This window comes from Phocoena phocoena, chromosome 19 (genome assembly GCF_963924675.1).
Source record: "Phocoena phocoena chromosome 19, mPhoPho1.1, whole genome shotgun sequence".
Classification (NCBI taxonomy): Eukaryota; Metazoa; Chordata; class Mammalia; order Artiodactyla; family Phocoenidae; genus Phocoena; species Phocoena phocoena.
The window spans coordinates 53,900,117-53,928,003 of record NC_089237.1 but is presented as its reverse complement, the minus strand read 5'-3'; the positions used below and the strand labels follow the sequence as shown (position 1 = coordinate 53,928,003).

Below are 27,887 nucleotides of genomic sequence, written 5' to 3'. Positions count from 1 at the left end.
CCACATCCGAGGATTCAACCACCTGCAGACAGTAAACACAGTAAAGGATCCAGGGTGGTTGAATCCGTGGATGGAGGGCCAACCATATGTCTGCTTGCGCCTGCTTCTGCCCAGGTGTCCCCATTCATAGTTGCAGACTGACCCCATCCCTCTCTCAGATGAGCCCAGGCCCTCTGCTCCGTCCTGCCCACCTGCCATGGAGAGGACTCAACCCTGCAGCCCAGTAAGAAGGACCAGCCAAGCTCTATCTTGATGTGAACTCGAGTCTTGATGTGAACTCAAACTCCACAGTCCTCGAGGATGTTTGCCTTATTTGATAATCTCCCTCTAGCTCTGGTTCTCAGTTTGTGAACAGTGGAACCGTGTGGGAAGTTTTTGAAAAATGCTAATGCCTAGGTTCTAGCCCAGACCAATTAAATCAGAATCTTTGGGACATTAGCATTAGTATTTTCAGAATATCCTACATCATTCCAATGCACAGTCAGGGCTGAGGCTCGCTGTGTGAAAGGGATCTTCTTCAACTTTAACGTGTGTACAGATCACCTAAAGATCTTGTTAAAATGCAGATTCTGAACCAATAGGTCTGGGGAAGGGCCCAAGAGTCTGCATTTCTAACCAGCTCTCATGGCATGCAGTCACCACTGGTCCGTAGACCACACTTTGAGTAGTGAGGGTCTAGAGGCAGCCAGATTTGCGGGGTGGGAGATGGAAATGGGCTTCACCGATTTTCTGGGTGCAAAGTAAATGTCCAGTATTGAAGCTCCTTTTAAAGTTGGAAAGGGATTTCTGAAAGAGTTAGGTTAGGGTAAAGGGCTCTTATAGAAGGAAAGAGGAATTTTCTGCTAATGTGGAAACAGGAGCTCCTATAGCTAAGAAATGCTACAGGATCCACTGTGTATTGTAAAGAAAGTACCTAACAGGCTACCCAGCACATAGTGGGTACCATATATTCATGATACCATTGTTTTTATTAAGACAGGACCCTCACTCCATTCCCTAAACCAAACAAAAAAAAATATATATATATATATTTTCGTTTGGTTGGTTTTGGTATGGTATGCTTTTGACTTGCAAGAGCCCCGTAAAGCCCTACAAGCCCTTTCATCCTCAAAGGATGTGCTGCAGGCAGGGGCCAAGCACAGAAGGCTTGGGGCCGGGGGCTTTCATCCCAGACACGACCTCATGGACCCTGCCTGGTCTAAGGATACCAGTGCCTTTATTTCTCTCATTAATTGGATTTGTTTGCCTTGAGTTGGGCAAAACTCCATAACCCAGCGGCCATGGCTAAAATTGAGGTTTGTTACATTAAGGACCTATTTTAAGTGCTCTCCTTGGTTTAACTTATTAAACAACTCCACACAGCAGGTACTTTTAGTCTCAAGGGCAGATGAGGAAACTTAGAAAGACAAAGAAACTTGTCCAGGTCACATACATAGCATGTGACAGGGTCAGAAAATAAACTGAGATGCATATGTCAGAGCCCATGTTTTTCCACGGCTTCTCAAATTTTACTTGCTATGGGATCTCATGAAAACGCAGGTTCTCCATCGGTGAGATGGAGCCTGAGATTCTGCATTTCTCACAAACGGCTGATGTGGCTGGTCCTTGGACCAGTATTTTGAGTAGCAAAACTACTCATATGCTATGATGCCTCCTGGGATTTCTGTCCTCAAGATCCCTCTACAAGACTCTTGCCACCATCCTCCTACGATCGGTGATCTGTGGATTTGACCAGTGGCAAAAATCACAGTAAATCACCACCTTGAACACCTGTACAAAGTTCTGTTTAGACGTCTGCTCAAAATGCAGTCTTCTGTGACAAAGGATCAGCTATTCGGAAAAGCAGCTGTGTCCATTACAAGCTGTAGATGTTACAGACAGTTATGAAATTACTTTTAAATATAAGCATCACCACTGAGAATGCTTTCTGGGCCAGGGAACAATTCCCATCTCTAAAAGCCAAGTAAAGAGTTCCAATTTGAGAAATACATAGGAGGGATTTCTCAAAACATAGGAGTGAATCATTTAACTTTAAGCTTCTCTTCTCAGATTAACAGAGGAGAGGATGTATATAGGAACCAGAAGAAATGACAAATCTTCCCTCCCTGTGAAAGGCATTTAAGGGCAAATCTAGACCATCCACTTAATCAGTCTGGACTCAGTGGCTGGGAACTGGCTGGTTTGTGAATAAGACAGAGAAAATTGGAAGAGAGAGGGATGAAGGTAAGCTCCCAGGGGTACTTTGGGTACCAGAGTGACCTGAAGTACCAGAATCACAGACAACGTTCTGGAGGAGCCTGACTTCAAAACATTAGTTAGAATGGAACCTCTCTGCAATGTCCACAGCCCAGTGATTCCCAAACTCTGCTCCCTATTAAAATCACCTCCTGCTCAGGCCACGCCCCCACATCAATTAAACTATGATCTCTGGGGGTGGGGCCCAGGTCCCCTTAATTTTTAAAGCTCCCCAGGTGATTCCAATGTGCGGCCGAGTTTGAGAACTACTGGCAAAACCTTTCAGTGTCTTCCTTCATAAAATAAAGGAATCCATCTGGACGAGTGGTTCTTTATTCTGTCTTGCACGTTAGAATCACTTCCAAGTGATTTTTTAAAATACTGCTGCCAGCAGCATCCCTAGAAATTCTGGTTAATTTGTGAGGCCCAGGCACCAGCATCATCAGCATTTTTAAGAGCTTCCCCAGGTGATTCTACTATGCAGTGAGGGAGACAACTACTGGTCTCAGGGTTTTTGCCCACTTCTTCTATTGCTTACATTTTAAACATCTATGATATTCAGGCTAAAAATGCATCTTAGACTTTTTGAAAAGGTGGATCTCTCATCCTTACTTTTAAGTCAGGGATTTTTAACTTCAGAAGGGTCTATGAATCCCCTTAAATCCTATGCAAAATGCTGGATGGATATATATATTCATATGTATATATTTGGGGGAGGCAAACGTCCTTAACTTTTATCAGAGTCTCAAATGACTTAACTCTTATTACCTTAAAGGCAAGTATGTGATTTCTGATTTAATAAATTTAAGAAAATTAAAGAATGAATGGAAAACCAATTTGGTTTCAACAGCACATCTGCCAGTTTGAATTTGGGACACTTCTATTGCCACCTAGTGGCTGCATATCTTTATTGCAGGTTTAGTTCAGACCATATAGCCCATCCTTTGAAAAGCTATAGGGTGACATATGTGAAGATTCCAAATCCAAGTATCAAAGCAGAAGCTGTGTCTGAGACTGGAGTCAGTAGTAGACTGGTAATGCTCACAGTAAGAGATGAGCTCCCCACCTGCACTTATAAGGAGACCATCCACCGAGATACTTTGGATTCATGTCCCAAACTGGATTAGGACACTAGGGTTTCTAGACCTGACCGTTGTTACCTACATGCCTCAGTTTGACTGCCAGTTTGCTTTCTTACCAACTGTATGTGCTTGGGAAAATTACTGAGCCTTTCTGTTCCACATATAAAAAGAAGATAATACAGGCACTTCTAAGATTGCTGTGAAAAATAAGTAAGACAATACACGTAAAATGTTCAGCATAACCCTTGGCACAGCACAAGATCCCAATAAATCTGAGGTTATATCATTTATCATTATTTCCTTGCTTTGTTTATTGTTCCACATGGGTTACAATAAAGACCAAGTAAAGAGCAAAAGGTATATTACAATCACATGGCAACTCATCATATATCCAGAGAATCCACAGAGCACAGAAAAGAGTAACCCTACAACACAGACATAATCCTTACTTTCAGGAAGTGCCCTTTGAACATAATCCTTACTCTCAGGAAGTCCCTTTGAGATTCCGACAGTTCATCCGTCTCTACGTCTGAGTGCAGCCACTTCTTGTCAGATATCTACCTTCCCACCATGTGAGCAAGAGGGTGACCATACTCCACCACCAAGGCTACTGCAAGCTCCTTTCAGGGAAGAGGATTACGCAGACATTCACTAAATCACAGACGCCCTAAACCAACAGCTCTGCTCCAGCCTGGACACTCACCGGCGGCAGTCTCCCACGCCACTCTCTCTGCAGGGGAACAGTCCCCAGACTCTTCCACAAGCCACCTGCCCAGGGCTCCAGGACCGGCTCCTGCCCAGCTGAAGCAGAAATACCACCGAAACTTCTCACCAGCCTCAGCAAAGATGCAAGGTGATCAGCTCTCACTTACCTGGAGTCTGCTTGGCCGTGCGCACGGGAGTGTAGTGGTTTTTCGAGGATGATCTGACCGGCGTGTTCTCTTTGGGAGAGCTATCGATAGCCGAGATAGTTTCTCTTTCACAGTGTGCTATGGGGATTGGTCCCTGTTGTCTTAAGATGTCGGCCAGAGCCCTGAAAGAGGAGGAGACCACACAGTGAGATCCACCGAGCTGGTGAGTGCAACCACAAAGGAAGCTGGGCTACTATCATCGGCCCTTTGATGGACGGAGACCCAGTGTTCAGTTACAGTCACAGCATCATCTGGTGCTGGTCTCAGTGGGGATACAGGGGAGAGGCTTCCATGCCTGGGGTACAGGCACTAAAAGGCTGTGATTAAGGTTTCCTTCTTTCATTCATTTCACACCAATCAACTCTGAGCCCTTTCAAAACGCTGACTCCCCAAATAAGCCCGTATGCCACACAGATACGATAGCAACTGGCCCGTGGAATGCCAATTCAGTGAAGGGCAGCCACCACTGGCCTCAAGTTCAGTGGCAGGTGACTAATATCAGGGGGGACCAACTTCCCCATGGAAAGACACACACTGAGGAGCATGTACTCTCCACGGGTGACCCAAGTAAGTACAAAACAGAGCTCCCCTTGTCAAAGAAAGGTGTGATTTAGCTGCAAAGACAGGACATACAGATAAAATGATAAATATCAGAACACACGGATGGTGCAGACAGTGAATGCAGCTGAAGCTTAGAGGAAGAAGCAATCACAGACACAGGGAGGAAAGAGAGATGCACAGAGATGCTGCTGTAGCTGGAGAGGTCCATGCCCTCTGCAAGGGACCCATGTACCCTGAGAGCAGCTTCTATTCACCCAACGCCTCTCTTCAACAGCCAAACATATGTTTACTGAGGACTCAGCATGCATTAGTCACAGCAGAGACAGAGGTAAAGAGAACACAATTCCTGCCCTCTAGGGGCTCAGCATTTAGGGGAAATCGCTCCCCGACCTGGTTTGGAACAGGACTCCCTCTGTGGGTGGGACAGGTGATACCACTGTCAGTGGGAAACAGACATGCAGGTATGTTCTGAGGAGCCACAAGGGACCGCCATCGGACACTGTCATTTCAGGGCCAGGCGCCCCATTCTGAGTGCACGAGCCAGGAGGAACTCTTCCATCTACCTGGGTCCCTGAGGGGTGGGCGAGGCACCACGCCCCAGGCCTCCCCCCGCCAGCCCAGCCCACCTGAGACCTGGCTACACCCAGCCCACTCTGAGGCTTCAGTCCCCTGGAATTCCAGCTCCCCACACCCTGCCTCTGGCGAAAAGTAACAACCAACCGCGGCAGTTTAAAACGTGCCTGGGAGTGGAGAATTTCCCTTCATTATTCCGCCCCTGACATGCTGAACCTTCCTCGGAGAGGACCATCAAACTGGTAATCTTATCATTTAGTGGCATTTATATAGCACTTTCAGATTTTCCAAATGCTTTCCTCGCACTGGCCTTCTTTTTTCTCAGGCTCTAAGGGAAAAAGCAGACACACGTCACCACCCCATTCACTTCTGTGGACCAAGAAGTGAGGGAGGGGAAGACAGAACCTCACTAGTTTGGTAAAGGAAGTCCAGGCAGACCTGGGGCCTGGAATAAGAAAAAACAATGCCCTACCAAATCAAGAGATTTGGGTTCTAATCCCAGCTCTGCCCGTGATGAGTTGTAAATCTTTGGGCAGATTTGTTAACCTCTGAAGTCGAAATTTTAATCTTTTTATCCCCCATCAGCAAAACAAAGGGTTTAAACTAACATGACCTCTAAGATCCCTTTTAATTCCAAAATGTGATCAATATTTTATATACTTTTTAACCACACATCCACGCACGTTACCTTGATTCCTTCACCCTTCTGTTTATCAAAGGCACTTTCCTACCATCTTTCTATGGTAAGGAAACAGTGACTTAAAAGTTATAACAGAGGGCTTCCCTGGTGGCACAGCAGCACTTTCCTACCATCTTTCTATGGTGACGAAACAGTGACTTAAAAGTTATAACAGAGGGCTTCCCTGGGGGCACAGTGGTTAAGAATCCGCCTGCTGACGCAGGGTACATGGGTTCGAGCCCTGGTTCGGGAAGATCTCACATGCCGCGGAACAACGAAGCCCATGTGCCACAACTACTGAGCCTGCGCTCTAGAGCACGCAAGCCACAACTACGCGCCTAGAGCCCATGCTCTGCAACAAGAGAATCCACCGCAGTGAGAAGCCCGCACACCACAACAAAGACCCAACGCGGCCAAAAATAAAAATAAAGTTATAACAGAAATACAGACCAATGGAATCAAATTGAAGAGTCCAGAAATAAACCCATACGTCTACGTTCAACTGATTTTTAACAAGGGTGTCATGATCACGGGGAAAGAAGTTCCTTCAACAAATGGATATTCACATGCAAAAGAATAAGTTGGATTCTCAAAATGGATCATAGACCTAAATATTTAGAGCTAAAACTATAAACTCTTAGAAAAAAACTGAGAAGTAAATCTTTGTGACCTCGGATTTGGCAATGGTTTCTTAGATATGACGCCAAAAGCACAAGGAAAGAAAGAAAAAAACAGGTAAACTAGGCTTCATCAAAACTAAAAACGTTTCTGCATCAGAGCAGCTTGAAGAAAATGAAAGACACCCACAGAATGGGAGAAAATATTTGCAAATCATATTTCTGCTAAGAGATTTGCATCCAGAATATATAAAGAACTCTTAAAATTCAACAATAAAAACCAAACAACCCAATTTTAAAACGGGCAAGATATAATCAGACATTTCTCCAGAAAAGGTACACATGAAAAGTAGCTCAACATCACTAATCATCAGGAAAATACAAATCGAAAACACAATGAGATAACCCTTTACACCCACCAGGATAGCTATAACCAAAAAGAAGATACCAAATGTTGGCAAGGACGTGGAGAAACTGGAGCCTTTATAAACTACTGGTGGGAATGTGAAACGGTGCAGACCCTTTGGTAAACAGTCTGGCAGTTCCTCAAAATATTAAATAGAGTTACTATATGGCCTAGCAATTAAAATACTCCTAGGTATATGCCCAACAGGAATGAAAACATATGCCTACACAAAACTTGTATATGAAAGTTCATAGCAGCATTTTTTTTTTACAGAGGCCCATTCAAGTTGGTTTGTGCATATTTTATTTTATTTATTATAATACATCAGTGAAACGTTTTATTTCTATTTTTTATTTTATTTTTTGCGCACACTGCATGGCTTGCAGGATCCTAGGTTGCCGACCAGGGATTGAACCCGGAGCCCAAGCAGTGAAAGCGCTGAGTCCTAACCACTGGACTGCCAGGGAATTCTCCATGGAAGTAACCCAAATGTCCATCAACTGAAGAATGGATAAACAAAATGTAGCGTATTCGCACAATGTATTATTATTTAGCCTTAAAAGAGCAATGATGTTCTGATATGTGCTACAACATGAACGGACCTTGAAAACATGCTAAGTGAAAGAATCCAGTCATGAAAGACCACGTGTTATGATTCTGTGTATATAAAATATGCATATTAGGCAGATCCACAGCTACAGAAAGTAGATTGGTGGTTACCAGGGGCTGGGGGAGGGGCAAATGAAGAAGGATTGCTAATAGGTACACGTTTTCTCTTGGGGATGATGAAAATGTTCTAAAATCAGCTAGCGGTGATAGTTGGACAACTCTGTGAATGTATAAAAATCACTGAATTGGACGATTTAAAACGTAAGGATGAATTTTATGGTAGATGAATCATAGCCCGATAAAGCTGCTATTACAAAAAGAAAGCTTATATTCTTTTTCTTGCCTCTCACGTTCTTACAAAGACCTCTCAGGTATCTACGAAAGAAAACGGAGTCATGTGGTTAAGACCACACTTTCGGAAGGTCAGTACTAAATCTACATCAACGACGATGATTTTGCCCCTCAGGGGACAGTTGGCAATGGCTGGGGACATTTTTCGTTGTCACACAACTGGGGGAGGAAGTGCTATTGGCAACTGGTGGGTAGAGGCCAGGGGTGCTGCTAAACATCCTACAATGCACAGGACAGCCCCCTACGGCAAAGAATTATCCCACCCAAAACGCCGACAGTGGCAAGGCTGAGAAACTCAGATCTGCGTCTACATAGCACTACGTGAAGTGGGTCTTTGATTAATGCTGGTCTAGTTCCAGAGATGTGTACCAAGGTTGGACACTAGGCTGGGCTCTGGGACAACTAGGGCTGGAGACCCTGAGGTGAACATTTGAAGTCAGGGGATCTTGGGTGTCTGGGCCGTCAGTGTATCCCTGGGTCTTGGCACATTGCTCAGCCATTATTCAAAGAGAGAAAGGATGGCCAACAAACACGTGAAAAGATGCTCAACATCACTAATTATTAGAGAAATGCAATTCAAAACTACAATGAGGTATGACCTCACACTGGTCAGAATGGCCAGGGTCAAAAAATCCACAAACAATAAATGCTGGAGAGGGTGTGGAGAAAAGGGAACCCTCTTGCACTGTTGGTGGGAACGTAAATTGGTGCAGCCACTATGGAGAACAGTATGGAGGTTCCTTAAAAAACTAAAAATAGAACTACCACATGATCCAGCAATCCCACTCCCAAGCACATACTCAGAGAAAAATATAATTCAGAAAGACACATGCACCCCAATGTTCATTGCAGGACTATTTACAATAGCCAGGACATGGAAGCAACCTGAATGTCCATCAACAGAGGAATGGATAAAGAAGATGTGGTACAGATATACAATGGAGTATTACTCAGCCATAGAAAGGAACGAAAATGGATCATTTGTAGGGATGCGGATGGACCTAGAGACTACCATACACAGTGAAGTAAGTCAGAAAGAGAAAAGCAAATATCATATATTAACACATATATGTGGAATCTAGAAAATGGTATAGATGATCTTATTTGCAGAGCAGAAATAGAGACACAGACGTGGAGATCAAACGTATGGATACCAAGGGGGAAGTGGTGGTGGGAGGAATTGGGAGACCGGGATTGACACATATACACTACTGATGCTATGAGTAAAATGAGATAACTAATGAGAACCTCTGTATAGCACAGGGAACTCTTATGCTCTGTGGTGACCTAAATGGGAAGGAGAAGAGGGGATATATGTATACATATAGCTGATTCACTTTGTCGTACAGAAGAAACTAACACAACATTGTAAATCAACTATACTTCAATAAAAATTAGTTTAAAAGAAAGAAAAAAACAAAGAGAGAAAGGAGTGAAGATTTCTATCCTTGCAGGGCTTTCGTCCCTTTTGTCCACATGGACAGTGTAAATGGCAAACTCACAGCAGATTCGCTCCAGGCTTATTGGCCAAGGAGGACCTAGCAGAGAAGAGATTTTCAAACTGAGATCAGCACTCCCAGGATGGGTGGGGGTGGGCCTGGGAGAAGGGGACTCTCAGGGCCCATCTCCTGAGAAGCCCTGCAGGATGCAGGCCCTGAGAGATGAGATGTAAGAGGGAAGACACCTCTTTGGAGACCATCAGGCTCCCCAGAGCATCTCTGCTTGCCTCTGGCTTGCTGCTGGTGAATGAGTTTTAACTGGGTTACAGCCAAGCTGTCTCCTCCTAAAGGTAATGACTTGCGTGGTACCCTCTCCAAGTGCCCTGTTGGCAGGGCTGAGACGGGCTGCACAGCCAAAGGGGATGGATGTGCTGAAGATTCAGGCTAGCTGGGGGCAGGGACCCTGCCCTGTGTGGTCCCAACGAGGAGGACAGTAGCCAGGGATGTGATCCTGACCGCCTGAGCACCGTGCTCTGAGAGCCCCCTTTTCCCAGTGCCCTCCGGCAGCCAGAAAGGCGGGCCTCGTTCCCAGATGGTGCTGGGTCCCCCTCTCTCAGCTCACACACCCTTCCCTCAGCTCTTCAGCTCAGCGACCTCCCCTCCTCACCCCCATTCCTCTCCACCTTCCATCCCCTTCTCTCTAGGGTGCTGGATAGGTATTATTCTAATTCTGAAATGTGCGATCCCAATCTCACCTAATTAATTTGGAGACGCCGGAGGAAATGGGTTAAGGCCTGAGCTACTTTCTCACCGTAGGAAAGAAAATTGGTCATTGAGGAAATGGGAAGCAGATTTTGTGAGAGAGTGGCTGCAGCTCTCAGGGCCAAAGAAAGGGACAGAGACCCCTTTGGGGTCGGACGTTGGGGGGAGAGAGAGGGACAGACGGTGACAAACTGAGAGAAAGGGAGCGACAGAGGGACAGAGGTGGAGACAGAAGGAGAGGGAAAGGAAACAAAGGGAGGGAAGAGATGGACAGAAAGGGAGCCAAACAGATGGGAAGGGAGTCAGAGACTCAGAGCCAGAGAGAGGCTGCGGAAGAGGTGCAGAGACGACAGAGTAGAGAGAGATAACAGACAATGCGAAAGAGTCGGGGTGGGGCGGGAGACAGAATCAGAGGGTCACAGATAGACAGGCAGACAGAGCCAGAGAGAAAATGGGACACAGAGAAACTCAGAGAAAGAATGAGATTCAGAAGGTGAGAGATAGGGAGATGGGATCAGAGAGAGACCTCCCCAGGGAAAGAGCATCTGGGGGTGAGAGACAGAGACGGGCCAGGGAGGAGTGAGGCTGGTTCCCAGCCAAGGGCAGCCCCGCGCCCCGCGCCCACTACAGAGGTCTAATTTAAGACCCTGAAGAATCTGGTTCTTTGTCCTGCTCATCCCAATCCCCCAATCGCCCCCTCCCCCAGAGCCACTTTGCTGCAATACCTGGATATAGGAAACAAAGGAATGCTTTTTGCCTGAATTATCTACCTAATGGCCTTGGTTCACTGCACACGGATTCCTTGGCTTTCGTGGGTGTGTGGCGAGCAGGGGAGAGTTAATTAAATGGGCAGCAAATCTGAACAGGGGAAACAGTCATTCTGATCACTCAAGCCAGGAAATTTCTGCGTTCTTCAGGACTCGCTGCTTGTATATTAACCCTCTGCAAGACTGAGATCCCATCTTACGTGTGGATGGCACCGAACAGGTTCTGAGGGCTTTACCTGCCTTGTCCGGCGTGGCGGCCGTGCTAAACCTGGGACCTTTACAGCTACGGTCACCCCAATTTTAAACACGAAACTGAGGCTCAGACTGATTCTAGGATGAGATCGTGATGGAACCGAAATTTCAACCCAGGGCTTCTGGCTGGAGCCCTGATGTCCCTCTGCTCAGTGGGACTGCCTATTATATACATCTCACTTTCCTAGGGACTGTCAGCTTGAATGAGTCCTCCCAGTCTCTCCAGCTGGGTCTGCTAATTTAGCAAATGCCAGTTAATATTAGGGCGTGGAGAAACAATTAGTCAATGAGTGGTTCAGGTCAAGACCAATTATTTATTCGCTTAACACCTTGGTTAATGTTGTCGGTGGTCCCAAGGAATGAAAGTGTGTTTGAATTTCCCCAAGTGTTGAGTTATTGCAATTCCTGTAGGGACCAAGCCTGGTCAACATTTTGATGTGTTGCCCCCTGTATTCAAGACATGAAATCTTTCTTAAAATGGCAAATGATTCCCTTAACATGAGAAAAATAAACAGAACCTTGGTTATAACTTTGCTTCATAGTCTTGCCAGCTTGGGAAATTAAGGGCAGTAATTTATTGAGCCATTACTATGTGCCAGACAGAGTGCTCAACTCTTTTATGCATGACCTTATACAATCCTCAGAATGATCCTACACAGTAGGTGCCATCAGTAGCCATATTTTGCTGATGAGAAAACTAAGACTTTGAGAGGTTAGATATCTTGTCTGAGGTCACAGAGCTGGTAAGCGGTAAATCCAGATTTCAAACATAAGTAGCCTCTGTTACACTACAGAGGCTGACCTTATACCACTGAATTTTCCGTTCACCCATTTGTCCACCCATCCATCCATCCATCAATCCATCCATCTATCCAACACCCCATCCATCCATCCATCCATCCATTAATCCATCCATCTATCCAACACCCCATCCATCCATCCATCCATCCAACCATCCATCCATCCATCTTTCCTTCCAATCCTCCATCCACTTAATCGCATTTATTTTTTCACCTACTGTGTTCCTGCAGTGGTCTCTGAACAGGAGATATAGAGCGTGTTCAACCTTTAGTAGAAAAATCTACCCAGACAGAACTCAGTGGTCACCCAACTGCCCATTTCTAGTCACCTTAGTGAGTCATGACCATTAACAGCTATGAACGTTTTTACATTGTCTTAGCAGGCAACCTTCTATCAAATGAAATTCTGAGTCGAACACCAATATACTTCATTAGACTCCTGCTCTGCACGAGGCCAGAATAAGAGCCAGAGCCCTACTCTACCAAGTTCTTACCCTCCATTCAGCAGCGCCTGGGCTTCAGGGAGCTTCCAAGTTTGAAAACAAATGTGGCCAAAAAGTGCCAGATAAAAACTTGGAATTGTTTTGTCCCAATCTTCATTCATGGAGCCGGGGGTAAAACTTAGGTTCCCCCCAAATTAAGTGGGGAAGCTAGGAACCCTAGTTTATTGATAAGTCTTTTTGAGCTCAATTAACATGCTGTCCATGAAGACACCATGAATATCTCTGCTCACTGAAGTGGAACAAATGGAAACCAGCCTTCTGCCTCTGCCATGTCTCTGGATCTGAGAGCCACATAAATGCCACGGAAGGGAGGAAATCAGTTCAGCTGGTGTTCGGTAAGTTTTTCCGTGCCAAGAGCAAGGCAACCTGCATAGTTAAGACCCCCTAGTCAGGACCTTTCTCTTTTTGGGAGCAGCAGGAACAAATTTATGCTGTTGGATGGGTATGAGAAAAGGCCGAACAGATGAACTATTCCATGAATAAACTATTCTGCTTAATGGACTAATGAGAACACTCTTGTTTTTGAAGAATTTTCTAATAGCATTCCTGCCTAATTAAGTAGCATATACTGAATATAATTACTTTAAAAAAAAAAAAAAGCAAAGTTCTTCCATGAGAGGGCCACCAATCTAATCTTTACTTCTCTTCACAGAGAAAACTCAATAAAATATAGACAATCTAGGAAATGGAATCCTATAAAAACTGGAGAATGAACCACGGACGATTCTGATAGCTACTTCTGTGGTACTTCGCCCAGAAGTAGAGTGTAGACATTCTACTCCGGTTAAATAAAATATTCTGGTTATGTGAGTCCAGGATGACTGAGCTTTTATTCGACTCTGCCACTCTGGGAACAGCTAGAGTCCTCTACCCTCAGCCTCATCCTTATCTACTGGGCGGTCGGGGTGCTGTTATTCTCTGAAACACGCACTCCGGACAATTGAAGTGAATATATTTTTAATAAACATGGACCGAGGAGAATGGCTTAATTTAGTTCTCCTTTTTTCTGGTTCTCTCAAAGTCCACTTGAAAAACACAGCTGCCGGCTTTGTGTGTGCGCAAGACCGCTCTCCACACACACAGAAGCTCCGAACGGATGGGGAGAAGCTCCTTTGTTGTGATAACAACGTCTGTGCATTGACACCCAGCCGTTCTGCAGGTCTGAGTTGTCCCCGGCACAATCGGAATTCATCATGGCCAACAAACACAGCCGAACTTAGCAAGGGAAAGCTCGGCCTGCCTGTTCTGTTTTCCAGGCCAGCAAGACAAGTCACTGCATCCCAATGAACGCCTGACCTGGAGCTGTCCCTCGATGACGAGCCGCAGCTAGGTACAGGGTCGACGTGCATCCCCCGGGACCCCAATTCATCCCTAACGGCATCTCCTCCACACACGCCATCCCTTGCCTCATGAATCATGCGAAAATTTACCCAGGCCTGGGAAATGCGGGGCATCTACACCAAGCCTAGACTTCTTCAGAGATATGTGGACTGTTTGAGCCTGAATCAAAGATCTGGACGTGTCAAGGTCAGCTACCGTTTGGACCTGGGAAAACAAAACTGCTACCAAGACTTGTTAGCAGGGTCGCTTGGGCAGCCAGGTGATAGATGAGTTAATAAATGCACCTACTGCTGCTCTTACTGTTGCTACCCTTGGTGTCATTTTCCTGACTTGCTATAAACACAGACGTAAATCTACAGGAGACGCAAAATGAAGGCGGTATTGCCCACTGGCTAAACACAGGGATTCTGGAGCCAGAGTACCTGATTCAGAATTCCGGCCACTCAGGATACTGGTGATCTTTAGGCAGCTACTTACATGCCCTGTGGTTCTGTGACCTTGTTGAAAAAAATAAGGCCAAAATAATAAGGCCAAAAATAACGTCTACCTCTTAGGGTTATTATGAGGATTAAACGAGTTCATATTTGTAGAGCACTTAGAACAGAGCCTGGCACCTCGTAAGCACTAAACATTGGATTAATACATCAATCCAAATACAGCCTCCCCGTGTCTAGAGGCTCAGCCAACAGAACCACAACGGAAGTCCATGCGTACAGGTGCAAAAGGGGAGTCTCGGCGGGCTGACTCAACAATGCCAGATGGCAAAACTCCTGGTGTGGCAAGGGAGCCACATGGCACGGCTGTGGCTACGGGTCATCCTGGAAGGGACCACCTACATCCCATACTTTCCACTCAGGCCTAAGGCCAGAAATGCATCTGGTCACACACCAGCTTTTGCTAAACCCTGAACCTGGACTCTGCAAGCCAAGTGCAAAGAGAGTGTCTATTTGTTTTTTTTCCGCGAGGCCATCACAAATCGTGTTTCCGCGACCAGGCAAGGAAACTTCGAGATAAAAACCAAAGGGATTCACATCATGGGCAAAACGAATCAGGACCCTGTTGGGGTATTAAAAGGGCAAATGGGTCAAATGGGCCGGGGCAGCATTTTCTGCAAAAGACTCAGTTATTTTTTTTCTTCCTTCTTCCTACCTCCCTTTTTCCTTCTTTTCTTTCTTCAATTTTTTTCTTCCTTCTATAAAAAAAATTATAAACATCATTGTCATTTCCAAGTTCAAGTACCTTACCATCAATGCCACTATTGAAAGGGTGGGGTACACAAGGGTGGGGTTGCCCAGGTGGACAGACCTCATGCCAGGGAAGTCAATGTTGGCTTTCCATGAGAATTAACTGGAATTGTGTCCTAACAATAGAATGGACCACCTCCAGGGGGAGGGGGAGCCCCAGCTCTAGATGCAGCTGGCGCGCCCAGCGGGAGAGGCATGAAAGCACCTCGTCAGCCCCTTTCACCCAAGAGAGTCTATGAGTTTAAGATGCTGGAGACAAGCATTCCCGTGAGGCCACGTGAAGACAGCATTCTTATGTGAACGGAATGTTGGAGGAGAATGCATTTTCTTCTACACCACAGGGCTGTTGCATCTGAAAGGACAGACTCTGCGTTCCTGAATTTCCCAGGTGTGCGGGAGATCAGAATGGGCCGGAGATGAACACACCTCCACAACTCAATAGCCCTCAACCCACAGCAGGGCCAACAGGCCAGAGGGGGCCGAGGGGCTCACCCAAGGTCACGGGCACAAGAAGTGACAGAAGTTGCCATTAGCCTGCCTTCTATCTCAGGAAGTGCTCTAAGGCAGGGAAAGATGGATGACGACCTCCAAGAGTGAGGGAAAGACGGCTTTGCTAGGGGTCCCTCAAGAGCCTCAAAAGCAAGCAAAGCAAGGGAGGTCCGTGTCCTCTTCCATAAGGGTGCATCAAGGCACATCCTATCTTGTCCTACCGTGGTGTTGGGACAGCGACGCAGGAACAGGCAATAGGGAAAGAATGGAGGGAGGAAAGACAGAGATCTCTGTCCTCTTATCCCCCAGAGACAGGGCTGGCCGTGCTAAGTCTGCTTTCAGGACCCTAACCTCTTGTGCCCATCTGGTCACCCTGTGGCAAGATGGAATGAGGGGCGCCCTGGGCGGTGGCATCATCCATCACAGAATTCTCAAAGCCAAAAGCGAGGGAGTTTCTGGATTCTAGAAATTCGGGGAAATACAAAAAAATAAACAAGAAACAAGAAGAGGGGAAATAAGCAGGAGCCCCCAGAGGGAATTCGAGAGGGAATTTGAAGCAGCCTAACAGTCAAGTATCACCAATTCAGCAGCAACGGGGGCAGGCTAATCCCAGTCGATAAAACAGACAAGGAAATTATAAAATGCTTTAAAGGAAATGCATTTTTACTGCTTCCTGGGCCACCGCAGGATTGCAAACTGGGCTAAAAAAAAAAAACATTGATCTTTGGAGAGCTACTTTATTGAACAGATAAGAATGATTTGTAATTAGCATGCCGATTGTCTGCAGAAGAGCCTGCTTGAAAACAGTCTGTCTTTCTGCCTGGCGGATGCGCCCCGCACCATCTCTGCAGTCTTGTCTGAGCTATTAATCTGTTCATCACAGCTTTTTATCAGAGAGAGAAAAGAAAAGCAACTTTGCCGAGGTCCAATTTGGATAAATTTTGAATTAGCAGAGTCTGAACTGATGCAGTTTAAGGAAGTTACAGCAGGACAAGTTCAAGAAGGAGAAAGGGAGGGAGCCGGGAAAGGAAAAAAGTCAACAGAAGAGGAATCACAAGAAGGACAGATGGAGAAAGCAGCAGCGGTGGACAAATACACCGAAAGGAACAAAAAGAAACATTGTAATGATGTGACTAAAGAGAGGGACAGAGAAGCCACAGATCCTCTGCTAAAAGCCAGGTTCTCTTCGCAAATGCTCAGAGAGGGTAAGAAGCTGGCTGCTGGGGACCTGAGAACAGAAAAGCTGCGTGATTTCTCACAGCACGAAGAGCCTTCGGAGCCACCGGGATAGCATTGCTGGCAAAGCTGAGGCAAATTTCTCAGGATGCAGTAAAAAGTCAGAGGGGGGGTCCAAGAGGGAGGCTGGAAATCAGATTCTTCTGAAAGGTCTGGAGCAGCCTCAGCACTTGGGCTGGGCCTCCTGCCTGGTCATTTCAGGAGGTGAGTTAACACGAGCCCACCCTCAGCTGCCCAGACATCGGGGTGACTGAGGCCAGAGTCCCTACTAATAGGATCCGAGGCCGATCCGAGGGCTGGAGGAGAAAAGCTCTCCTGGCAACAACTTCTTTGCTTATTAGGGGGTCAGCCCCCTCCGTGCCCCTGGATGACGGCAGGCGTCTGTATCCCAGGACCTCAGAAGCGGGGGGATGGATGGATTCAGGACATACTCCTGCACCTCCCTGCTCCGGCACACGTTCTCAGGGTTCAAATCCCTCCTCGCTGGAGCAGCAGGATGGAAGGTAGAGGGAAGAGTTGCCTGTCTGGGTGTGAAGCATCCTTCCCAGAAGAGGACATTTGGCTAAGGGAACTGCGACTCTGTCCAGAGGACAGATGTCCTAAGTAATGAGACTTTAATGCCGGAGCTAATGGGAACAGTACACGAGACCACAGGCCAAAAAAGCGAGGAAGAACGAGAGTGTTCGTGAAGCCTGCAGAAAGCAGCGACTCCTCTCCCAAACACTAGGGGACAGGGCCAAGCTCGTAGCCACCCAGAGCCCGGCTGGAACCCAGGCTCCACAGGTCCCGAGAAGGGGACAGCGGCTCTGGACAAGTAGGACCAAGGGTTCTCCTGCCCCTCCGACCAGGGTGGGGCTGAAAACAATGCTCAGGACCTCCACGTCCCCACACCCACCTCGATCCGACGGTCAGAGACCCCTGCACTGGAGCTGCAGACCCCAGGGTGTGAGCCCCGCCAGGGACCACCACCGTGGCCGTGACCACACGTGACCACCGCCACCAGCTGCAACAGCTGGAGCTGGAGAGCAAAACCCAGGCCTCCTTCCCTTTCACAGGCTTTTCAAGACAGAGGGCTTCAGGGCCCGAAAAGCAGAGAAACGCGGGGAAAGATTGAGGAATGAGGAGGCAGGGCGCGGAGAATTAAGACCAGACGGCAAAGAGCAGAAGTGGGGCAGAGAAGCAGGAGTGAGCCGGCCGGAATCCTGGGTCTTGCGTGCCCTGTGCTTGAGGTTATAAATGGGGCAGGGAGGGGAGCTGTGATAAACGGGGCTGTTGTGAGCCATCCGTCTCTCCATAATTAAAACTGGGAATGGCCCGAGGTCCATCTCCTCGCCCCCAAATCACTTCTTTTCTCTAGTGTCCCGTTACTCTCAGGAGCCAGGACTCCCGCAGAATTGCCCTGGGGTCCCTGCAATACTGTAAAGGTTTGCCGGGGGGCGGGGGAGTTGTTTTAAGGGTTTTTTTTTTCAGTTAAAACCCAGGTGGTTTGGTTCGTTTGTTTTTATTCTTTATGTCTTCTTTGTATTGTCTTCACAGCCCTCCACCAACATAATCCGCTCTTGAAGAGGAGCCCTTTCACTGCCCTGGGCACCTCCGTGCCCTGCGTGCAATGCAAGTGAGGCCACCAGCCTGGCACTGAGGTACCCTGGTCTGTAGGTCACTCACCCCCCAGTCCCTTTCAGCGATAACTCGTCCCAGGGCACGAGCGTGTAGGTCTCTGCTTTCTCAAGTAGTCTGAGTATCACTGACGCGTTTACCTTCAGGAAGGTGAGAGCCAACTGCCTTGTCGGCCCCCCAAAGAAGATAGAGACCAACCATGGACTAGCTGTGTGACCCTGGGCAAGTTCCTAAGCCTCTTTGAGTTGATTTTGTCATCTGTTAAATGGCCACCAGACCCAGGGTGGTGGAAGGATGCAGTGGGATAACGCAGGATGCCAGGTACAGAGGGAGCCCCGGAGAAGGGGGGCTCTTCTGAGGGTTTCCTGTTCCCCGCCCTGCTTCACCTATGTGACCTTGAGTCCTCATCTGACTGAGATCTCAGGTCCTCAACACCAGCTTCCTGGAGTGATGGGTGACGGCGCCCTGCAAGCTCCTGGGAGACAGAGTTCCCCCCTTCCTGACACCTGAGCAGAGGAGGCGGGGGCCCAGCCGCAGAGCAGGACTCCTCCCAGAGTGCTCGAGAGTGACTCTTAGGGGGCGGGCAGGGTCACAGGCTCCGCCCCAGCCCCTCGCCACCCACTGACTCTTACTGGGAAGAAGGAATCCCGCCCCAGCTACAGCAGCACAGCCGCTGCTTCCCCAGCACCAAAGCGGAATAAGAATTGGCCACAACTGCTGCACCTGGTGGCCCCTTGTCACCAGCCCTTAAACTCGGCCTGCCCGACCCTCGCTCCATTTCTGTGATCAACCTCGTGGAATGAACACACTTTTGGGGGGTCTGGGGAGGCGCAGGAAACACACATTAGGACTCCAGTGGCAACGCTCGCTGGAAACCCTATCTTCCTGTGCTTGTAAACGCTTCTGCCTCGTCGATGGCTCTGTGGTCCAAGCGGTGACCTCGTCCGGATGCCAAACTGCAGAGGGGCTGGCATTCGGGTGGAGAGGAGGGAGGGCAGGGCACAGCCGGCACCTGGCTCTGACCCCAAGCCTGGCTGCACGCATCCCAAAGAAACTGGGTCCCTTTACCCTCAGAATCAAGTTAAGAATCCAAGTTGCATTTCTCATGCAGAAGTGTGGGACCATTTTTTAACCCTTTCTGGACAGTAATTGGAGCCATTTTCTGCATATTGAACCCCATTCTCTGCCCCTCTCTCCCAGCTCCTCCACTGTCTGCCCAGACACACTGAGAGAGCATGAAGCTGATTTTCTTAAGGTCGGTAATTATCCCTCAGCGAGGGGAGGGGCTCCCTCCTAGTGGTCCTCACGAGCACGGGGCTCTGATGCCGGGCTGCCGTTCAATACCGGGACGCCTCCTCCGGGCACCTGCCTTTGGAGGCAGCTGACACGGCCCCTGGGCCAGCAGGTCTCCTTACTGGAGGCACCACCCTTCACTTCTGATCAATAACCAGCCAAGCACCTATTTCATCCATCCGCCTCAGCCCCATGACACCGCTGCTTACAAGAATCACATCTACCCTAGGAGGATAAAAATACGCTACCGTCATGAAAAGTCCAAACAGCATGCATGGGCTCTGGGGGCACTTGCAAGAGAGGAACCGTGGCAATATTTCCCCGAGAAGAATCAGCGTGCGGCCTCCCCAAGTGACTGCTCAGAAGGATGACACATTAGGCTAGGTATGTCCCGGTTCTTTCCAAGGAGGACTTGGGCACAACGCAGGCAAAAGCCCCGAACTGCATGTCACAGACGTTAATTTCTCATAATGATGGGACCCAAATGTCCAGCTTCGTTAGCCATCCTCCCCAAAGCTTCTCTGAAGCCCTCACCTTGCATTCACCCTGGCCCTGCGGTCTCTCAGTCCAGAGCTGAGAAAGGGCAGGACAAAGCACCAGTTAATGTACGTCTGTGGGTCACAGAGCTGTCTTATACGTAGGGAGCCATCCTGGAGGACAAAGCTGAAATCACTCCCTCTCAAGACCACGGGATGCCTGGGGGGAGCTCTGGTCTCGGGTCGGTCGGACCAGGTCGCACCTGGTCGGTTTCAGCATCCCCACCCATCTCTGGGACAGACAGAAAGCATTCACGGCCCGTCTTTTTCATTACAGGTGTCTGCCCATAGTTTTATCCAGTGACCCATTGCTCTGGTTCACAACTCTTTGGCTTGTGCTATACTTTCCTTCTTCAAATGGGCTGCGTGACTCAAATGTTATGAAAGGATAATAATAATAAACTTAGATCAGGGTATTGCCCTTTACAAAGGAATTCGGAGAAAGTGTCACGGACCAGGGAAGATGAACGGAAATCATTGTAGTGGATGGAAAAATTGAATGAGAAGGGGCTGAAAAAATGTAGGGAGGCGAGAGAAGGCAGAAGGCTGGCACTCACATCTCTAAATATCTGAAAGTTATTTGTACGTAAAGTAAAACAGAATAGACTTCCACTGGGCAAGAAGACGAGGCTGTGGCCCAGGATACCCGCACCCCGGCTCCTATAGTTCAAGATCACTCGCCCCCTCCCTGAGGACCCTTGGCATTGTCACCTGGCCTCCCTCGCTTCAGCTGCTTGGCTTACAAAATTAGAGAGTTAAGTTCAATGACCTGCCCACAATAAAAATTCTGTGGTTCTGTAATGGATGACTAAATAATAGAAAGCACTACGATGCTTTTCCAGAACATTCTGGTTTTACTTCTAGAGATTAAAAAAAAAAAAAAAGACGAGGTTAGCAATCTGTCCTGAATGGGTGTAAAATAAGCCTGCTCAAGGCCAAGGGTCTGAGACCCTCTGAAGGGTTGCTGATAAACCCCCCGGCCAACCCCTCTTCCCCGTCTGCAACATTCAAGAACGAAGATGCTGGAAGTGGGGGGGTCATAAATGCGACTCAGGGAAAAATAACAGGTAGGAGTTTCCTAAGGTAGAGAAAAGAGGGGAGAAAAATCACAGCGGACAGTATTTTTAAAATCAACTTAACCTAGGCCCTCATACAGTCCGTCAGAGCTCCCTCCCCTGCCACCAATCTGAGATGGTCTATACACAAGGGAGTTCAAACCACAGTAGTGTGGCTCCACGGAATATATACTGTCAAGGGAGGCACCGAGAATGGTAAGACAAAATGCACTTAAATTCACCCGCATGTCAAACATAGACTGTGCAGGACTTTGGTGATGGTGGGGGGGCGGGTGACGGGTGGCAGAGAAGGCCAGTGGTGACACCCAGCAGCCAGGGGTCGGGTGTAACTTCTAACACGCAGTGGGGACTCTGGCTGACTACGGCGACGAGCCAGAGAGTGAAGATCTTGGGGCCATCCTGGCAGGCCCCGGAAAATCCTGCAGGGGAGCTGGGAGGATGAAGCTTCTTTCTGCGTAGTTCCCTTCTCTTCTGGATCCCAGGGCACGTCTGTCTGGGATCACCTCTTTCGGTCAGCTCACTTTTTCAGCTCCTCATCACGACTTCCTGCACAACTGATCTGAAATCGACTGCATGCTCGCTTGATCTCTCATTAAAACAGGTTGGAAACAGTGCGCTGGACTTTTTCTCCTCCTGTGTTGTGGCAGCCGAGAGAACTGTGGGTCAAGTCTTAGTAACTCAGCAGCAGATTCCTCCGAACGAATGTGCTCTGGCCGTGGGACAGGGTTGCGGGCAGGGAAAAGGGACCGACGTGCATGCCTTCTGGGGCTGGGGTGAGGTGGGAGAGGCCAGGAAGACAGCAAGCAACGTGCCAGGGAGGGCTGTCCAAGGGCAGGGCTTTTTGCATGGCTGACCTGCTCAATGGAGAATGAACTCTGCTTTGCCTCGTGGGTCAAAGGTAACATACACTCGACAGGCTTACATTTTATAATCTGAACTGTTCCTTGCCCACAGCGGGTGGGCAGGGCTCATCTGTTGAATGAATACATATGCACGTAGCTGCAGGGGTCAGGAGGAAGCCAAGCACAGATCTGGGCAACGCCACCCACCTCTCTCACCTGATTCCCTTCCTCCCTTTACTATTTTTGTTTCTTTCTGTCTTCCTGGTATCCTTCCCCTAATCCCTTCCTCCATAAGCCTTCTTAAATTCTTCCACAATTTCACTGCGTTCCCTTTGTGCATTTTTTTTTTTTTTTTTTTACTCAAAGAAAATGGAAAACATGCAAGGCTAAGACCTTCAGTCCAAGGCAAGACGCTTTCTTTTTCTTTCCCAACTGCTATCTTTGAAGTTAAAACAAAAACAAAAACAAGTTGACTCTCAGTTTAGATCAATTCATTACAGTGAGCCCAATGTGCTTCAAAAACTGGAGTGTTTGGCGTGATTTGACAATTCATTGCCCAGGAACCTAGGAAGAGAGCTCACTAAATCAGCCGGCAGAGGGGTCCCGCTACTGCAATTATGTGGTCTGTGAGGACAAAACAGAGCTCTTGGGGTTTGTAATTAATTTCTGGAGGAAGAGAAGGTACGAAACAGTGTTCCCTTGATGCTTCTAGAAACAAGCAGAGGAACCCGAAGATGAAGGTCCCTTTTGATGGCTACCAGGGTCGCCTCCTAATATGCTTCCTTTTCCCTTACAACATCGGTCATCCAGGTTTTTCATTCCTCAGCCCTGAGTACTTCTCCACACCAATCCCCGCCTTAAATTCCTCCATCCTTCATCCCTGTGCAGGCAGTGGGAGGACCCCGGGCACCTCTGGCCCCACCAACTGCACCCACGGCATCCTAGTAGCTTCCTGACTTATCTGTTAATTAGCCATCTTTTTAAAAAGCCACACAGATCCTCGCTCAGAACGATTCTCATCTCCAAGACTCTAACCAATGAACACAAGGCGAGGAGGAAGGAACGGGTTGGAATGTGGGATGGCTGGTTTGGAGCCCAATGTCAACAGGGAGCCCGCCTCTGAGGCCGTGTCCTGGGCAGACCCCTGCCCTTGGAGGCCATGGCAGCCCCTCACTGAAGAGGCAGCCCCAAGGAAGCATCGCAGAAGCCACTCCTGAAACACTGAGATGGGCGGACGCCTGCGGGCCGGCAGCTTGAGCCTCAGCCCGGGCAGGTGGAAAGAAGGGCTAGGTGAGGCCGGGATCCTGGTGGGAAATGGGGTTCTGGGTGGGAAAGGTGGGCACCCGATGTCCAGGGCTCTCCAGATCCAGAACTCGGCTGTGCCTTTGGTCCCTGCAGCCTCCTCTTTCCCCTCCCTGAAGTCCAGCTGAGAGTCTGTGCTCACGTGCTCTGGTGTGAGAGGCGATGATTGCCCCACAGACACAGCGGGTGGGGGGGGGGGGTCGGGGGGTGGGACTTCTCACACAGATGGCAAGGTCTAATCACTTCTGGAAAAGACTAAATCTTCCTCCCTGTGGGGGCTGGAGAGGGAAGAAGAAAGCCCGCCCTAAGGGGGACAGAGGAGGCAGATGGCTCGTCCTAAGGCAGCATCTTCCTTTTCACCCTTCTAACACTCCCACAAACATCCCCCCCGCTCAGCCCATTTGCCCAACCACCATCTTCGCAGAGGCTCACACGCTACAATCAGTAAAATAATCTTTGCCTTTCCAGAAAGGAAATGGCTTTGCTGAACTAGTTCAAGGAGTACAGAACCGAGCGCACATCCCACCTCTTCTGTGGACCTCTGAAGAGTATACATTCCTTCTCCTTCACTTTCCCCAGGGAGGACCCATTATGGTGTGAATATTTGTCTCCTTCTCCATCGTTCTCTCCTTTTCCCGACCCCAGGTCCCCAACAAGGCAATCTGGACCCCAAACTCCCTGAAACAGCAAGCCACGACCTCTGAGGCGTGAGCAAAGTGGGAGCGTGTGGTACCACTCGTGCACGCCTGGGAGGCGGGGGGCTGCTCCTGCAAGTATGCACAGTCACCCCGACACGCCTGGGAAGGGAGAGGTTGGGGTGGGATGCCGCTGTGTCTGAGTTATCCAGAATGGAAAGATGTTTCCCCGACCTGCCCAAGGTCATTCAGGGAGCGTCCCAGACGGACCGCCCGTGCTCTGTCCTCTCTCCCACGCCACTCCCAAACACGAAGACAGGCTCTGTCCCCTACCTAACAAGCATCAACACGATGGCTTCCTAAGCACTGAACAGGCGAGACGGCAGCTGCTGGAAGAGGTGCTGTGAGCTGAATAAAATCAGGAGGTGAATTTGCGGGAGAAGCGGCCCACATTTACATAATGGTCTGAGGGCTGAGATGCATCGCCCTTCCCTTGGCTGCCTCTCTTTCCCAACCTCGGCGAGAAACTGCCCCCACGGCATCACCACTGAGCCGCACACCTGAACACACACGAGTCGCCCTAGTTTGGAGTGGGTTGGGGAGTCAGCACGGTGGGGGGACAGTGACATCTCCAAGGTCAAAGCCCGTAGAACGCAGGCCAACGCCAGCATCGAAAGGCCATCAAGCATCCTCCCAGGTGATGAGGAATAAACTCAGCAGGAGGTGGAGGGCAGGGCAGGTGGCAGGTCTCCCCAAGGGTGCAGAGGAGAACGGCTCGGGGAAGAGAGAAACCCAAAGAAAGCTTCGTGGGAATCCACTGGCAGGAGGTCCCGGCCAGAATGGAAAGTGTGATGAGAGGCCAGAAGCATAGAAGAAGGGGAAGGTGAACAACCAAGGGGACCAGAGGCAGAGGCAGAAGAACCAGGCACATCTGCTTCAGGAAGGGGATCCAAGAGAGGGAATTCTTTGCCAGACAAAACCCAAAGGAGGGAGCGTCTTGTCCTGATTTTGCTGTCTCCATCCCACCGACCCTCTGCTTTTAAGAGCCAGCACTGACCACAGACCATGTGCCGCGATTCTTCCATCATTTTCCAGGACCAACCAGCCACAGACTTACTTACTTCAGGGTTAACGAGTGAGGCTGAGAAACCCACCTCCTCTCAGAAGCACCCGATCCCAACACCCGAATTTGTCAAGATGAAAAGTACCCACACTTTGTGGATTTGACTCAAAACCCGCCAGCGAGTATCATCTTTTCTCAACACCCACAGTATCCAGGGGGGGAAAGAAATCACGCCCAGAAATTTCTATCTGCCTTCCTCTCTCTTCAACAAGGTACAGGTGACTAATGTCCGCAGCAGCGGGGGAAGGTTTTCAGGTCGAAAGGATAACAGGCAGAGTGCGGAGATGAGCTACAGCTGTAGGGCTTGGGTGCGGGCCTGCCGGGCAAACTCAGAGAAACTGGTCTGGGCGGTGTGGGGTGGTCCCGATTACTAGGGCAGTGCCCACACCATGTGCCAGGGATGGAGGCATGTTCCCGGGGCAGGGTTTGTTCCTTGAAAGACTGTTGAACCACGTCCAGCCGTTCATCAGCACGAGGGGACTGGAAGCAGAGCTGAGTCTGCACCCACTGGGCACATCATTAACAGAGTTGTAAAGAGAAGCTGGTTTCCCGTTCCCAAGGGGCGCTCAGGGAGCTGGAGGGCGGGGTGGGAGGGAGGCAGTCAGGGTGGAACCCTGCACAACCATATTTCAAGCTCTTGGCATAAGTTTCGGTGGGAGGCAGCTCCCACTGCCTCCCTATGGAAACAGTGAAAGATGCCCACCGGGTTGAACACAGCAGGAAGTGTTAACTCAGAGAGTTCTGCCCACAGGGTTTAAAAGAACAAGTCCTCCAGTCTCAGCGGGAAAGCGAAGCATCCCACTCGGCAGGATGCAATGAATAGACACCATATGCCCTTGGTCAAGATGGAATGGTTAGATCTGCATTCCTTCTCACCCCAGGAGGCTTCTTTTCCATATCACCCGCATCTCCAACACACAGGAACACCCAGTTCACACTCTTTTCAGTAAGGTTCCAACATCGTTCAATCTTCTACATCCAAGATGATGCTCTGGTTTCACTCAGAAAACCGAATGCAGTAAGAACCTGCACCGAGGCGCCCACCTGCCTCGAAAACTACACCCTGGACCCCTACCCAGGCTTACGGAATGTGTACAATTCTTAGACTCAAACTCACAGACTCCACCACTCCCTACTTTGCCCTGTAAATCCCCCTACCAACCAAAGCATGTGTTCCCGGTTCTGAGGAAATGGAGAAGAGGGAACAGAGGCTCCGATTTATTGCCTGTCAAAGAGGCAAGGGGTGCTCAGTTGACTTAAAAGAGTCGAGAGAGAGACAGAGACACAGAGACCCGAGGAGAGGGGGGGATGCCAAGAGGACAGGGAAGCCTGGAAAGAGGGGTGAGGCCGCCGGGAGTCTGGGGGCAGGCCCCGGGCGGCCGCGCTCACCTGTGGATGTTCATCTCCCGAGGAGGGCGGTGGGCCTTGTCGTACGAGACCTTGGCGAAGACGCCGGCCACGATGACGAAGGCGATCACCCCGCAGGTGATGTAGACGGTGAAGTTGGTCTTGTCCTTCTCCGGGTCGTACTTGTTCTCGGGCCCCGGCGACACCACCTTGGTGCTGGGCGTCTGCACCCACACCGGACTCTGGTAGTTGGTGCACTGGCGCTGGTCCAGCTTCTCGTGGCGCTTCTTGCAGCAGAAGCGGTAGTAGCAGGTGCCGCAGCAGTACAGGTAGCCGCTCTCGCTGTTGTTGCACTCGAACTCCTTGTCGTACTGGCCGCTCACGTCGTAGTAGCCCCAGCACGTCTCGTAGGTGACGGGCGCGCTGGCCGCCGCCGCCACCGCCGCCGCGGGCTGCCCCCGCCGGCTCCCCGCCTCCGGGCCACCGGGCGCCCGGACGGTGCCGTTCAGCTCGCGGCCGCCCCGGGCCAAGGCGCCCCCGGGCCGCCGGCCCCCGACGGCCGCGGCGCCGGCGCTCAGGGTCCGGTTGGCGGCGCGGCCGCGGGCGCCCCAGGCGCCGGGCAGCAGGTCCAGGGGCTGGAGCGAGAGCAGCGGCAGCAGCAGCAGCAGGAGGCGCCGCAGCGCCATGGCGGGGCCGGGCGGGAGGGCGCGGGGAGGCTTCCGCGGCAGGCCGCTCCCCGTGCCGGCCGGGCTCCGAGGGGGCCGCGCGGGCCGGGCTGGCGGCGCGTGGCGGTCAGCGGCGCCGGGGCGATGGCGCCATCGGGGCGCGTGGGGCGGCGGCGGCGGCGGCGGCGCGCGGTGCGCACGGACCAGCCCGGCGCGGGCGGCCGGGACTCAGGCTGCGCGCCGGCTCCGCGCTCCCCCCGCGGGCTCGGCGCGCCTCCCGGGCAGCCCCATCCCCCGCCGGCGGCGGCGGCGGCCCCGCGCGCGGCTCGGCTCAGGCGGGACCCGAAGCGCGGCTCCCGGCGGCGGCTGCGGCGTGGTCCCGTCCGGGCGGGTCCTGCGGGACAAGACGGGGAGCTGGTCACGGGGTGGGGCGACTGGGAGGCGGGCGGCGGGAGGGGAGGGAACGCGCAGCCCTCGAGGAGCGAGGCTGGGGCCGGGAGGGGCGCGGAGCCAGCTCCCGAGACGGGGCCCCGCGGCCCCGAGGCCCCGGGCGCACGGGCCGCCCGCTCCCCGGCCGCCAGCCCCGCGGCGCGC

General features: G+C 50.2%; 1 protein-coding gene across 3 annotated transcripts in view; it reads right to left on the bottom strand.

Moving 5' to 3' along the window:
- Positions 1 to 27,314, bottom strand: part of SHISA6 (shisa family member 6) — a 242,193-nt gene extending 214,879 nt beyond the window's left edge. For all 3 annotated transcript variants that reach the window (XM_065897714.1, XM_065897715.1, XM_065897716.1), the window contains exons 1-2: positions 26,671 to 27,314; positions 4,190 to 4,350 (exon numbers count right to left, since the gene is read on the bottom strand). In XM_065897714.1, coding sequence (XP_065753786.1) covers positions 4,190 to 4,350; positions 26,671 to 27,314 — 805 coding nt within the window. The remainder of the gene's footprint in view (positions 1 to 4,189; positions 4,351 to 26,670) is intronic.
- Between the last annotated feature and the right edge of the window lie 573 nt (positions 27,315 to 27,887).